This window comes from Hippocampus comes, unplaced genomic scaffold (assembly GCF_001891065.2).
Source record: "Hippocampus comes isolate QL1 unplaced genomic scaffold, H_comes_QL1_v1.1 scaffold16, whole genome shotgun sequence".
NCBI classification, from domain to species: domain Eukaryota; kingdom Metazoa; phylum Chordata; class Actinopteri; order Syngnathiformes; family Syngnathidae; genus Hippocampus; species Hippocampus comes.
The window spans coordinates 142490-154578 of record NW_017806168.1 but is presented as its reverse complement, the minus strand read 5'-3'; the positions used below and the strand labels follow the sequence as shown (position 1 = coordinate 154578).

Below are 12089 nucleotides of genomic sequence, written 5' to 3'. Positions count from 1 at the left end.
GATTCTGCTACGGCCGTCACCTTCTGTCCCCAGCTCTACTTCGACAACAGGTACATAAAAATTCTATAAAATAATCAGGTATTAAGTTAAAACAAAAAAATATATGTATTTTTGGTTTGTTAAACTAAAGTGCTCATTAAAAAAAAAAGATACTCTATCTCCTTCCTGCTCAGTTATCTGCTGGCCGTGGGACTGGAGTGCGGTCGGATAATCGTGTACGGGTGGAGGCCCGGCGGAGATCGTGCCGGAGGCCAAGACTGGATCAGATACGGAGAAACAGACCCTTCGTATCCTTCTGCCAGGCTTTTGTCTGTCTCTCCATCTCATATTCAATCTTTCTGTCCTCCCCGTAGCAGCGCGTTAGTCCTTTCCTTGTACCCGCGTGCATTTGCGTCGTTTTACCTTCACCACGCGCCGTCCAACAGACAAAGTCACACTCTGGCCATCAAAAGGTTGCGCTGGAGGCCCCGCGCGGGCCGAGCAGGGGTCCCGGAGGAGCGCGCCTGGCTGCAGCTGGCCAGTGCTGGCGCCGACCACGCTGTCAAGATCTTCGACATCAACACAGAGGCTCTTTAGCACCACCTGTTGCCACCCTTGTGCACAGATAACTATAAGAAACCATGTTTTGTTTTGTTTTTTTTTTAATTTATACTGACCAATAAACAACACTTTTTTTTGTATGATTCTGTGCAGTCAGTCAACAGCAGAGGAGGCATTGTGTTTAACCATATGGGTTGCAAAATCCGTGAATTTCACCAAACTGAGGGGAATTTAGGGGGCGGGGGGGGGGCAAGTTTCCTCCTCCAAAATTCAGTATGAACCTGAGAGTCAGACAGTCGTCATTTTGCTGTGTGACTTCAATGCTCTCGTGGGCAATGACGGTGAGATGGGACTCTGGAGGGAGCTGACGGGTACGGGATCATAATTTTTATGGACGTAATTTCTCAGCGCAGCAGACGTATTGAGGGCGTCCGTTTATGTAGATTTAGGATTACATCTCTGTTTTTGCAGATGGTGTTGTACTGTTGACTTCTTCGAGCTGCGATCTATAACTCTCACTGTCGTGGTTTGCAGCAGAGTGGGAAGCGGTTGGGATGAAAATCAGCACCTCCAAATCTGGTCCTCAGTTGGAAAAGGGGATGAGGTCCTGCCCCAAGTGGAGGAGTTTCCTCTGAAGGGTTTCCGGGCTCTCCCCTATGACATAAGGTGAGAAGCTTGGTCACCCGGGAGGGACTCAAGAGTCGAGCCGCTGCACCTCTGCATTGAGGAGCCAGATGAAGTGGCTCAGGTAACTAATTAGGATGCTCCTGGACGCCTCCCTGCTGGGGTGTTCCGGGTATGGGAGGAGGCCCAAAGGACGACCCAGGACATCGTGGAGAGAACGACGATGTCTCCTAGCTAGCTTGGAAACGCCTCGGATTCCTATGGGATGAGCTAGACGAAGTGGCTAGGGTGAGGTACGGCTGGATTTCTCAACCCGGGTGGCATATTAATGCTTGGATGCCCTTGAAGGTTTCTTGAGGAAAAGATGTCTGGAATGTGCAGTGTTTATAAAAAAAAAAAAAAAAAAACAGGACTCCTTTCTGTCACTTTCAGTCTCACTTTATTCAACAATGATGTGAAACGTAAAAGGCTGTCCAGAACATTCAAACAAGAAAAGAATGTTGCTTTTGAAATCCCGCTCACAATTATCAACCCACATTTTCCCTCGCACCCACCCATTCCGGAATAACAACTAATGACTCTGAGAGAGGAGAAAAAAAAAAAAAAAACACGAACCATCAGGTGTTCCAAAATGTGATACTTATTTTATACAACGGTTCCATAATGTATACCTCGTCTGTACATAACAGTTACAGATACTGTAAATAAAGGTTTAAAAATAAGACATTGGAAAAAAAAAGGAGACGACTTCCAAAGTACCTCGGTGGCATATTTTGTGAAAGAAATGTAAAAATGGTACTTAAAAGATCTTCTCCATATACTTTTTGTTTAAATATATCTATGTATTTTATATATATTCATATATAAATATCTATATACTGCAGTTCACTCTGTCTGGTAACAGAAAACAAGTTATTGCCCTTCTTGAACGCAAGTTTTGGTGACTATTCCATTTTTAATGGATGGCAATATTAATAGTAATAACTTTATTGTTATGAAGTAAAGCACAATCAAAATAACTTTTTTTTTCTCACAAAGAAAATTTATGATGAGTCAAAAATGTTGAGTATTTAAAAAAAAAATTATATGTTATTTTTTGGAGGGAAAACAGAAGAAAAATTTCAGATCCCTTTAGATTTTTTTGGGGGGGGGTAATTTTTAAATTTTTCATTTATCAGGAAAAATATATTTTTTTAATTCCATGACGGAAATTTCTTAACAATTGTTAAAGCGTCCTCTTTTTACTCATTAGATTTAAGTCGTGTAATATCAGCACTTTCCCCCCACCAAATTTCATTTGAGAATATTTATTTAGATTATACAGAAAACGGCAAGAATCATGCATTTTTTTTCCTCAAAGTCCTTAAGAAACCAAATTTAGAATTTTGTTTTAAACAACTATTTCATTGTGGATTTTAGGCTTTAACGTCGGTAGTATTCAGACTTCTTGATCAAGTCAGAACACCCCCCTCGGTTTGGCGTCACCTTACCGTGGTGGAGGGCTTTGTGTGTCCCAAAGATCTGAGGAGCCAACTTGTCTGGGGGGGGCTTTAATGGCCCTAGGAGGGTCACCCGTGGCAAACTAGCTGAGGGACCAGACAAAGCAGGGCTAAAAAAAACAACAACAAAATGCTTATAAGCACAATACATGGAACTCGTTGTCCCTTGCCTGGATGTGGATCACCAGCCACCCACCTCGATAGTCAGGTCTGGGGGTGTGGCTTGCTGGCAAGCGCATGATGGCCGGGCACGGCCCAAAAAAGCCAACGTGGGTCCCCCCCGGCAAAATTTGATAACAGGAAGTGAAAAGCATTTCCGGAATCCAATTTTAATCTCGTAGTACCCCCCTGCCCCCCCACCACCCCCCCAAAATAAAAAATCATCTCGTACGAATACAATTCATTATTTTCTGTTAATTGGAAAAACCCACAACTTCATTGCCATACGACTCGTCATTTTTTTTCCTTTTTCACTGTGGCTCTCTCAACACTCCTTTGTCATTTTTGAAATCGAAAGACTACGACTGATGGACCCCCCCGAACCACCCCAAAAAAAGAGAAACAGCAAAAACATGTTATTTGGCAATTAAAAAAAAAACAAAAACAAAATAAAACGGTGCTCAGGATGGTTTTTTTCTGTCTGCTCACCTGTTATTACAATTCCAAAAGGAGCTTTTTTTTTGTTGTTGTTGTTGTTTTTAAAGTACTGGGAACGTCACGAGGACGAGCAGCAGATAATCTGTGTGAAGTCTACATTTGATTTCATGCCATCTTGAAAAACACCCCAACGATTAATAAAAAAAAAAAAAAAAAAAAAATTTAAAAAAAACATCCATGGACACCTGTGCTCAAAGGATCAGCAAATTGTACACAATCACATAGAATGTCACAGAATAGAAAATGTCCGCTTGGATTTTGTTCAGCGTCTCTCTCTCTCTCTCTCTCTCTCTCTCTAAATGGACTCGGCTGGGAAAGGAGTGCTACTTCTGCGTGAGCCTCCCGGAAAGGGGGCGGAGCTGCGCTCTCCCATCTTTGAAAGTTCACTTCCCGCTCCTTTTTTGTTCCCGAGTCAGAACTCGAGTCCAGTTTCTGCTCGCTGAAGAAAGAGAAGGAGTGCACTCCCCCTGCCGTCCCGTTATGCGTGTGTGCGTGCATGTGTGTGTTTGCGCCACGACGACGGTGAGTGTAGAAAGACGAACAGGCACAGCGTTTAAACGGACGCCTTTTACAAAAAAAACCCCAAAACAACAAAAAAAAACAAAAAAAAAAAAAAAACCAAGACACCGATGGTGAAAAACAACAAATTTGCTCCAAATAACCGAAACAAGATACAGTTATCTCGACAGAGGCCAGCCGAGTGTGCTTTGACGCTCTGACCCTCTTGGCGAGGAGGGGAAGAAAAAAAACATGGAAATCGGGGATCAATATGATCGCGATAGACAATGCGGAAAATTTCCACCAGCCTCGAAGGGGTATTTTGTAGCTGCTGCAACTTTTTGGGTCCTGGTAGAATCATCTTATTGGACAAGTGTGACTTTTGGACTTTTTTATTTTTTTTTGTTGCATTGTTTTGCTTGCAAAATGACAAATTTATTCCTGGAAATGTTGAGTCTCACTCAGAATTTTGTACGATGACTTTGTGTCGTAGTCCGCATTTCTATTGTGACAATTCACACATTGTCGAAATATTAGAGCATATATTTGTCATTAAATAACGGATATTTTGTCAAATTTATAGCTGGAATGAATTTCAATTTGTCATGTTACCAGAATACATTTGTCAGATTATGACACGGAGGCGGGGCCAGTACTTTTACACAGTGCCGTAACCATCCAAATCCAAATATCCAAAGTCGAAAATATCGTGATCAAAAGGAGGAAAATCGTAATTTTGCAAGTATAATTTTGTCACATGGCTCCAATCTAGATGATCAACTTCTACTCGTAATGCTTGTCAATGTGTCACATGTCGCACCTTGTCGCTTTCCGCACGCCGGACCAACGCCGTCGACATCCACGGTATCCCGAAACGATATTTACAAACGTCACAAATTCGAAAGAGCTGCGGCGTAGGGGGGGCGGGGGCGAGGCAAGAGACGGCCTAACCCTTAAGGCTACGCTGTGGTCGCCGTCGTGGGTGTTTGGCGGCTTTGCTTAACTGCCCGCCACGTTCTGCGGGGAGGCGCGAAAGAGCGTCGCTCTCTTCCGCGCGGATGCTCGCAGTCAAGTCTGCTGTAGAAACGACACCAAACACACAAAAAGACAGCTGTGTGCATGTGTGTGTGTATGTGTGGGTGTGTGTGTATACTGGAAGGGTGAAGGCGCGGTCAGTCGGCGTGGCTCACAGGCCCGACACCATGACCCGGTAGGAGGGCGGCATGTGTCTGTGGCGCGGGCTGGATCCGGGGCTGTCGGTGGGGCTGGTGCAGCTGGCGTCCACGCCGCCGATGGATGGGAGGTAGGCGTGGTGCAGGATGGGCAGCTGCAGGGACAGCCGGCGCTGGATGCTGTGTACGCAAAACCCACAGAAAAAAAAAACAAAAAAAAAAAAAAAAAAAACACATCTTGTGTTAGCATGACAACATGTTCAAAAGCCCCAGTTGGATTACGGTATGACTCATACGAGGTGGAAAACTCATTGAAAGCCCCCCCCAAAAAAAAAACTCAACAGGGGGAAGTAAACGACTAAGATGATGCCGTTACATAAGTGTACACCCCCCTCCATAACTAGAGGCTTGCTTAAGAATGAATGAGTCAAACTTCTGCTAAATGGGAGTCAGCACAAAGCTGTTACCATTTCAAATGACTAAGATCAAATGAACTTGAGGTGTTTTAGATGGCTTTTTTTTTTAATCCACTGTATATGGATGGTATTTAACAGGATGATGAGATACAGTTGTCAACAAAATCTTAAGGTTCAGTAAATTACTTTTTGTTCCCACATACAGTATTTAATCTCTTCCCCAAAAAATATTTGGAGTTGTTTTTTTTTGTAATATTGTTAAAAAAATAATAATAATTCTGGTTTTGTACACAGAATTTTCGCAACATTTTTAATTTCATTTAATTTTGTAAAATTGTAATTTTTTTAAAACTTTGTTGTACTCTGCCTTTTTTCCTCACCAAATTATCAATTCATACACATAATTTTATTTTCCGGAAAGTTACACATTAATATTAGTAATCTTTAATACAAATGTTACCCACAAATTAGAACTTTAGAATTTCAAGTTTTCGACCACGCAATATTTTGCCTGCCTTGCCAAGGTGTCGAAAAAGCCGTCTCCATCTTTCTTTTTTCTTTTCCTTATTTTCCTTCCGCCGGCGCGCAATCAAACATTCATCGGACCCGGGAATAGCTGCCAGTGCTTTGGTCTATTTCCAGCGCCGCCTTACGTAAGCCTCTTCCCGACATTCTACCTGTCAAGCTCGGCGTTTTGGCGAGTGCGCGTTGGCGGCGCTTCCGTAAATGATGCATGACGACCATGCGACGCGCTCATGAATTATGAGGAAAAAGAAGCCGAGGCGACGAGTCCGGCGTGCGTGCGAGGCAGCGTGGGCGAGGAACGTTGGTGCGAGGAGCTCTCGCAGGGTTGCTGTTGCCACGGCAACCGCTGAGGAACTGCTACGAGCGACCCCCACCCAAAAAAAGGTGGTTTTTATTCGGGAGTACGGGAGAAGTGGGGTGGCTTACTGTTCAGGAGAGTTGATGTCCTCCAAGGGACCTCTGGTGATTCTAGAAGGATCCATGGAGCCCCACTGGCCCTGAGGCTTCTGCTCCAGGTGGTTCTTCAGCAGGCTCCGGTCGGCGTCTCCACGGCAACACAAAATGGAGGCGGGTTTTAGGAATGGCAGTGGTTGGTCTGCCACAGTCCATTGAGAAAAAAAATGCTTTTTGCTATCTTAAAGCAATATGTCCCTTTCTTTTAGTTTCTTCCAGGGGTGGTTTAGCTTCAGGTTTTTTTTCTTTTTTTTGAGGGGTAAATAAAAAAAACAAGTGAGGCAATTATAAATGATACTCATAAAATGTTGACTATTCACAGAATCCCAAAACTTATTTTTGAATGATTTCTGATTTATTTTAACATTACAATTTAGGTCATGATTTTTGTGATTATTATTCTGGGATTATTGATTTTTTTTTTCTTGCAAAATTAAAAGAGTCGAAGTAATATGTCGCATATTTTTCTTGCAAAATTTGGACGGTTACGTCCCTACAAATTTGTCTCGCCAAATTCTCAATATGTGCTAATATTTGCAATTGTTTCTCGTAATACTGTAATACTCGTAGTTGTAATTTTATTCTCATATTCGGTTTTACTTAATTATTATTTATTTTCGAAAATATTTGGTCATTTGTGCGTGTTTCTGTCCTCCTCAGTTTTCAACATAGAGAAAAACGCTCCGACTCGCGGTGGTAGACAATCAGACGAGTGGATGATTGGATACCTTTGCAGTCAGCGAAGTTGCGTATGCTGAGGATGTTGTTGGCATCCGGGTAGTGGTTCTGTTTGATGTACGGCGTCTTTTCCGGGGTGTCCTGCAGCTGCATGGTCACTTCCTCCAGCTCCTTGTCCAACTTTTAGACAAATAGACATAAACAGCCACACAAAAATGTTTGGTCAAGCGCTAATGGTTCATGTTTGGAAACGTTGCCGTCATGCTTTTCAGGGATGAAAACGTCGTTTCGCAGGTGTACTGGAGGCTTCACATTTGGCGGACAAAATCTCTCGGGCAGGTTTGTCACAGCTTCTTAAGACCTTTTTTGTGGGTCTGTTCATGTTCTACCAAATTTCATGTGATTATGTGAAACCGACTCTGGGGTGTGAATGATGAAGAAAATTCTAGTGGGTGCTACGAACCCCAAATAGCCATTTGGAACGTCCTGTCTTTTCATTTCTTGAGACTTTTTTTTGTGGGTCCACGATTTCCCGCTGTCAATCGAAAGAGTCCCGAGGACGCCTCATCATAAGAACACAAAGCATTTGTCCACGAAAGCGCTTGGACTCTTGTCGCACCTCGGTGATCCTCATGCGGAGGCGGTGGTTGTCGGTCTGAAGGCCGTCCAGTCTCGAGGTGTTGGCCTGGTTGACGCTGGTGACCGAGGTGGAGGTCTTGGAGTCTTCCTTCTTCTGGTTCTGCGTGAACTTGAGCCTGCGGTTCTGCGTGGCGGCATCCGGGTTGGTCCTCATGGTGATCAGCTATGGAGAGGGTGACGTGTTAGCATTTTAGCTAGGCTTCAATGTTTCAAACTTGGGACTAGTCACCTTGGGAACAAAGACCAGGCAGAGCGTGATGGTACTGCAAAAGATGATCACCAGCGCCACGATGCAGAACTGCACGTTGGGCTGGTCTCGGGTGAGGAAGGAGACGGCGGCGCCGATGATGCACATGATGCCGACGTTGTAGACGCTCATGCCGATGTATTTGCTGTCATTCAGGGCGGGGATGCTGACGTTTCTGGTCTCCCAAGCCAGGAAGCAGCCGAACAACTACACAAGAGGAAGGCGGTGAGAGAGGTGTCGCCTGGAAGCGCGACAGAATGCGCCCGGTGTTGCCGCACCATCAGAAGGCCCTTGTAGGCATAGACGATGCCCAGCCAGATGGTCATGTGGGTGCTCTCGCAGTGCTCCAAGAAGGGACGGATCGCGATGTCTCTGTCGTGAGGGTCCGCCTGCTCCAAAAGCACAAAGAGAGACGATGCGGGAAATGTGTCAAGTACAAATACATCCAAAAATGGGCAGACTTCCCGTTCTCGTGATAGTCACAAGTGAAACTGGCAACGGAGGCTGAATTTTTCATGAAAACTGTCGAGGGTGCTACCAACCCCAAGCGACCACTCTTGACCCAGAACGGCTTTTTCGTCACGTCATCGTTTCTTGAGACCGAAGCGTTTGTGGGAATCCTCGCTTTCCATTCCGCATTCTCCCAAGTGGATTTCAATTAATCCATGAACAAATGGCACTAATGGGCGAGAGTAATCTGCAATAATAATGAGATTTACGCCTCCTGGTGTGCTCTGTTTTCATCGCCTCTAATCTCACACGCATATTCCCACTCACTTTTGTCTCAAAACAACCTGAAGATGGCATCTTGTGTGCCACAATCCGAGAGGGAATATTTCTTGAGTGGGACAGCGGCAAGCTCCGAAAAGCCAGCAGTGACGAAGAAGGAGAACAAATTGGACCAAGACATGAGATGACTCACAGGTGCGCCAAAGGGAGCCATGCAGAAACACAGAAGAAAAATCGTTTCTCTTCTCAATTATTTAAAGATAAAGAAATGCATTCAGAAATGTTTCATTTTCTGTTCCCAGACCACATCAAGGCATGCTCGGATTAGTCTGACATGAGAAAAAAATAAAATAAAAAACGCCAAGCATCCAAATTCTTTTGTTCCAGCAAAATTTTGAGCGTTACTGTGTATCAACATTTTTGTCGGCTCAGTGCTTGTACATCTCGAGTCGGCAAACTTTTTCGGCAAAATAAATCAATCAATCATCAAGTTAAATGATGTAAAATACTGAAGTTTAATAACGTGTCACTTTTATTGTGAAATGTTCTTTTTTTACTATTAAGTGAATTCTTGAGAAACTTAAATGTCTTGAGCATGTGTTTTTTTGTACGATTAATACATCAATCAAGATAAATTCATTAAAAAATAGATTTAAGTCACAGAATGTTATGATTATTTATTTATTTTTTTAATTTAAACCCCTGGTTTAAATTATGTGCCATTATGGGCGACAAAGCCAATTTCAGTGCGGTGTTCCACAGGGAAGCCTTTGCAGTCCATGATTATTTTACATCACAATTTTATACACCTGTGATGGGAGCTATTAACTAAAATTCCAGCCCATTATTCTGAACACCACATGCACATTCACGTCTTTGCAGGTTTTTATACCGACAATGACGGCGGATTTGTTTGTGTATTGACTGTGTGCTAAACAGCATTGCTGCAGACGACCCCCCCCCCCAAAAAAAAACAAAAAAACGATGAGAGCAAATGAGTTATAACGCTCATTAGGCTCGCATGCCTATCGCGGCGCGACAGGCAGGAAATATCTGGGGAGTTGCCAGGCAACGGGGGGAGGACGAGAGGAAGGCAAAAGGCACCCGTCCACTGTCATTTCTCACGGCATTAGGTCCGTGACGGGAGGGCCGCGAGAAGAGTTACATGAGCCTGGCGGGGAGTGACAGGAGAAATGGAGGGTGGGATGGAGATGGATGACGGGATAAGAGATCAAGGCGTTGCGGGATAAATTGAAGATAGGAGACAAGAATGCGGGCCCAGAGTGGAAATGATGAGCCGGAACGGACCTCCCCCCAAGGCTCGTATGCTTAAAAATCAACATGGAATGCTTCTTTTTTTTTTTTTGTCTACATATTTGTTTTTATTAAGAAATGTTTTTTTTAATTAATATTTTTGTGATATATTTTGGTCGTTTTTGGGCCACTCTGACTTCAATCATAAATAAATATGCAAAACATTTTCATAGTTGTGTACAGTTAATAATCTGCATTCAATTGGATCCAACATGATGGATATAGACCCAAAGCCACCATTTAAAATGTCTTGAGTTGACCTCAAAGTTCAGATATTCTAGTAGGCTTTTGCTGGCATGTTTTTGGGGGTTTTTTTTTTTTTTGTTGTTTTTGTACTTCCTCTCTTTTGTGCCTCAAATGGGTCCTAGGTCACATTTACCCCATTAAAAGTGTTGAAATTAAATGATCTCGGTCACTTTTTCTAATCTCCTAAAACCCTGTCCCATGAACAGGGGTGTGTAGACTTTTTATACGCACTGTATTTCTGGGTGCGAGTAACGTGTCATGCACAGGCAGGCACCCGAGCAGCAATTGGAATACAACGTGGATCAAGTGTGACTACATTACAAAGTCCAGAGGAGGACGTGAAGGAGTCCCTGTCTGGTGCTGCTGCCATTGCTGCAGCTGTGCCCCCCCCCCCCCAGGCCCCAGCTGACCTGACCTACATGCACGCCACCACACTTCCTCCACACACCGCAACCGACTTGTCTTCCCGCTCGCATGAGGACCAGCTTTCACACGTTACGGTGAGTACTCCGTGCCACTAATATACGGTCCAAATTTGCTGACGCATACGATTTGAACTTACCAATGAAAATAAGACCTAACGCACAGTTTGCACAGGGATTCTTTTAATACTGTTGTTTGGCATTTTTCTTTTGATCGGGGATGCGAATTGATTAAAACAATTAGATTGACTGAAAATCTGATTCATTTGTCAATGTCATGCAAATTCAGGAGAAGGGACGATTTTTTTTTTCAGTGTGAAACTTCTGCTTGGCTTAAGATGAAGTGTAACCAAGATATACACTCCAAAGATTTCATGCATTTTCTTGCCATAATTTAAAATCATGGGGGGGGGGCGGAAATGCCCCCAGTCAAACTGAGCATTTGAGAAACAAATGTAAAAGACATTCAACACGAGTTTTTTTTTTCCTTTTTCACTTGGAATCACGACGGCGATGTATTCTTCTTCATGAGACCTTGCAGGGTCCATCCTTCTTCCTAATTATGATAAAAGCATCTCTTTGCTTAAATGATTGCATTTGAATATCAGGCTCCCCCCACTTTCTTTTCCATGGCAAGGCGCTGTGTAATCCCATTTGAGGACTAATCCCTCTAATAGAAGCGCGGCCGGCCGACCTTTTACGCGGCTGCTGTGCCGAGTGGCCTGATGAAACGGCGAAAGCTTTTTTTTTTCCTTCTCCAGCTAAGTGGCACACTTGTGACAAAGGGGAGCCGCAAAGCCGTTTTGACAATTTGGTGATGGGAAAGAAATAAAGAAAGAAAAAAAAAACTACCCAAAATGAAAATAGAGTAAAAAAAATGTTTTCCACTGTGTACAATTTAAAAGTGAAACTTCCTCTTAGAGATGTACACTACTGCGTAGCAAAACCAAAACTAAGTAAAACTACTCGGTTGTAGTTTACCACTGGATAAGTACTTACCCTTAACCCTTTTATGCACAAATAATGAAAACCTGACAACCTGATAAGCTGTCCAATGTAGTAACCACTGTCCCTGAAGTTAAGCCCTTCAGCGATGTTTCCCACGGTGTTATTAAATTAAAATTAAATTAAACTACCGATATTTAATGAGATGTTTACCATGAAACTAAAACAAAGTACCACCCACCTTATTAGATTTTAATTCATTTGGATGTGAATAATAATGGAATGTAATTTGATGCCGTTACATTTTTACACATACAGTCATACCTCGGTTTTCGACCATAATCCGAAAACCAATTTGTTTGAAAACCGAAAACACTCTTTTAAAAAAAAAAATAAAAATCTTTATTGAACACGTCCGCTCACAATGGAACGCTACACAAGGAAGCGTCACTTCCTCGTCTACCCGAGGAAGTGTCACTTCCTCG

The 12089-nt window shown here is 43.2% G+C and overlaps 2 protein-coding genes across 3 annotated transcripts in view; one reads left to right on the top strand and one right to left on the bottom strand.

The window, feature by feature from the left end:
* elp2 (elongator acetyltransferase complex subunit 2) overlaps positions 1 to 1893 on the top strand; it is an 11993-nt gene extending 10100 nt beyond the window's left edge. The window contains exons 18-20 of the mRNA XM_019895949.1: positions 10 to 50; positions 174 to 287; positions 426 to 1893. Of these exons, the coding sequence (XP_019751508.1) occupies positions 10 to 50; positions 174 to 287; positions 426 to 576 (306 nt within the window). The 3' untranslated portion in view covers positions 577 to 1893. The remainder of the gene's footprint in view (positions 1 to 9; positions 51 to 173; positions 288 to 425) is intronic.
* A 2330-nt stretch (positions 1894 to 4223) lies between these two features.
* gabbr2 (gamma-aminobutyric acid (GABA) B receptor, 2) overlaps positions 4224 to 12089 on the bottom strand; it is an 82308-nt gene continuing 74442 nt past the window's right edge. The window contains exons 14-19 of one of the 2 annotated variants that reach the window (XM_019895955.1): positions 8227 to 8337; positions 7931 to 8155; positions 7682 to 7864; positions 7113 to 7242; positions 6358 to 6526; positions 4224 to 5170 (exon numbers count right to left, since the gene is read on the bottom strand). In XM_019895955.1, the coding sequence (XP_019751514.1) occupies positions 5005 to 5170; positions 6358 to 6526; positions 7113 to 7242; positions 7682 to 7864; positions 7931 to 8155; positions 8227 to 8337 (984 nt within the window). In that variant the 3' untranslated portion in view covers positions 4224 to 5004. The remainder of the gene's footprint in view (positions 5171 to 6357; positions 6527 to 7112; positions 7243 to 7681; positions 7865 to 7930; positions 8156 to 8226; positions 8338 to 12089) is intronic. The other variant, XM_019895956.1, reaches the window with a different exon arrangement.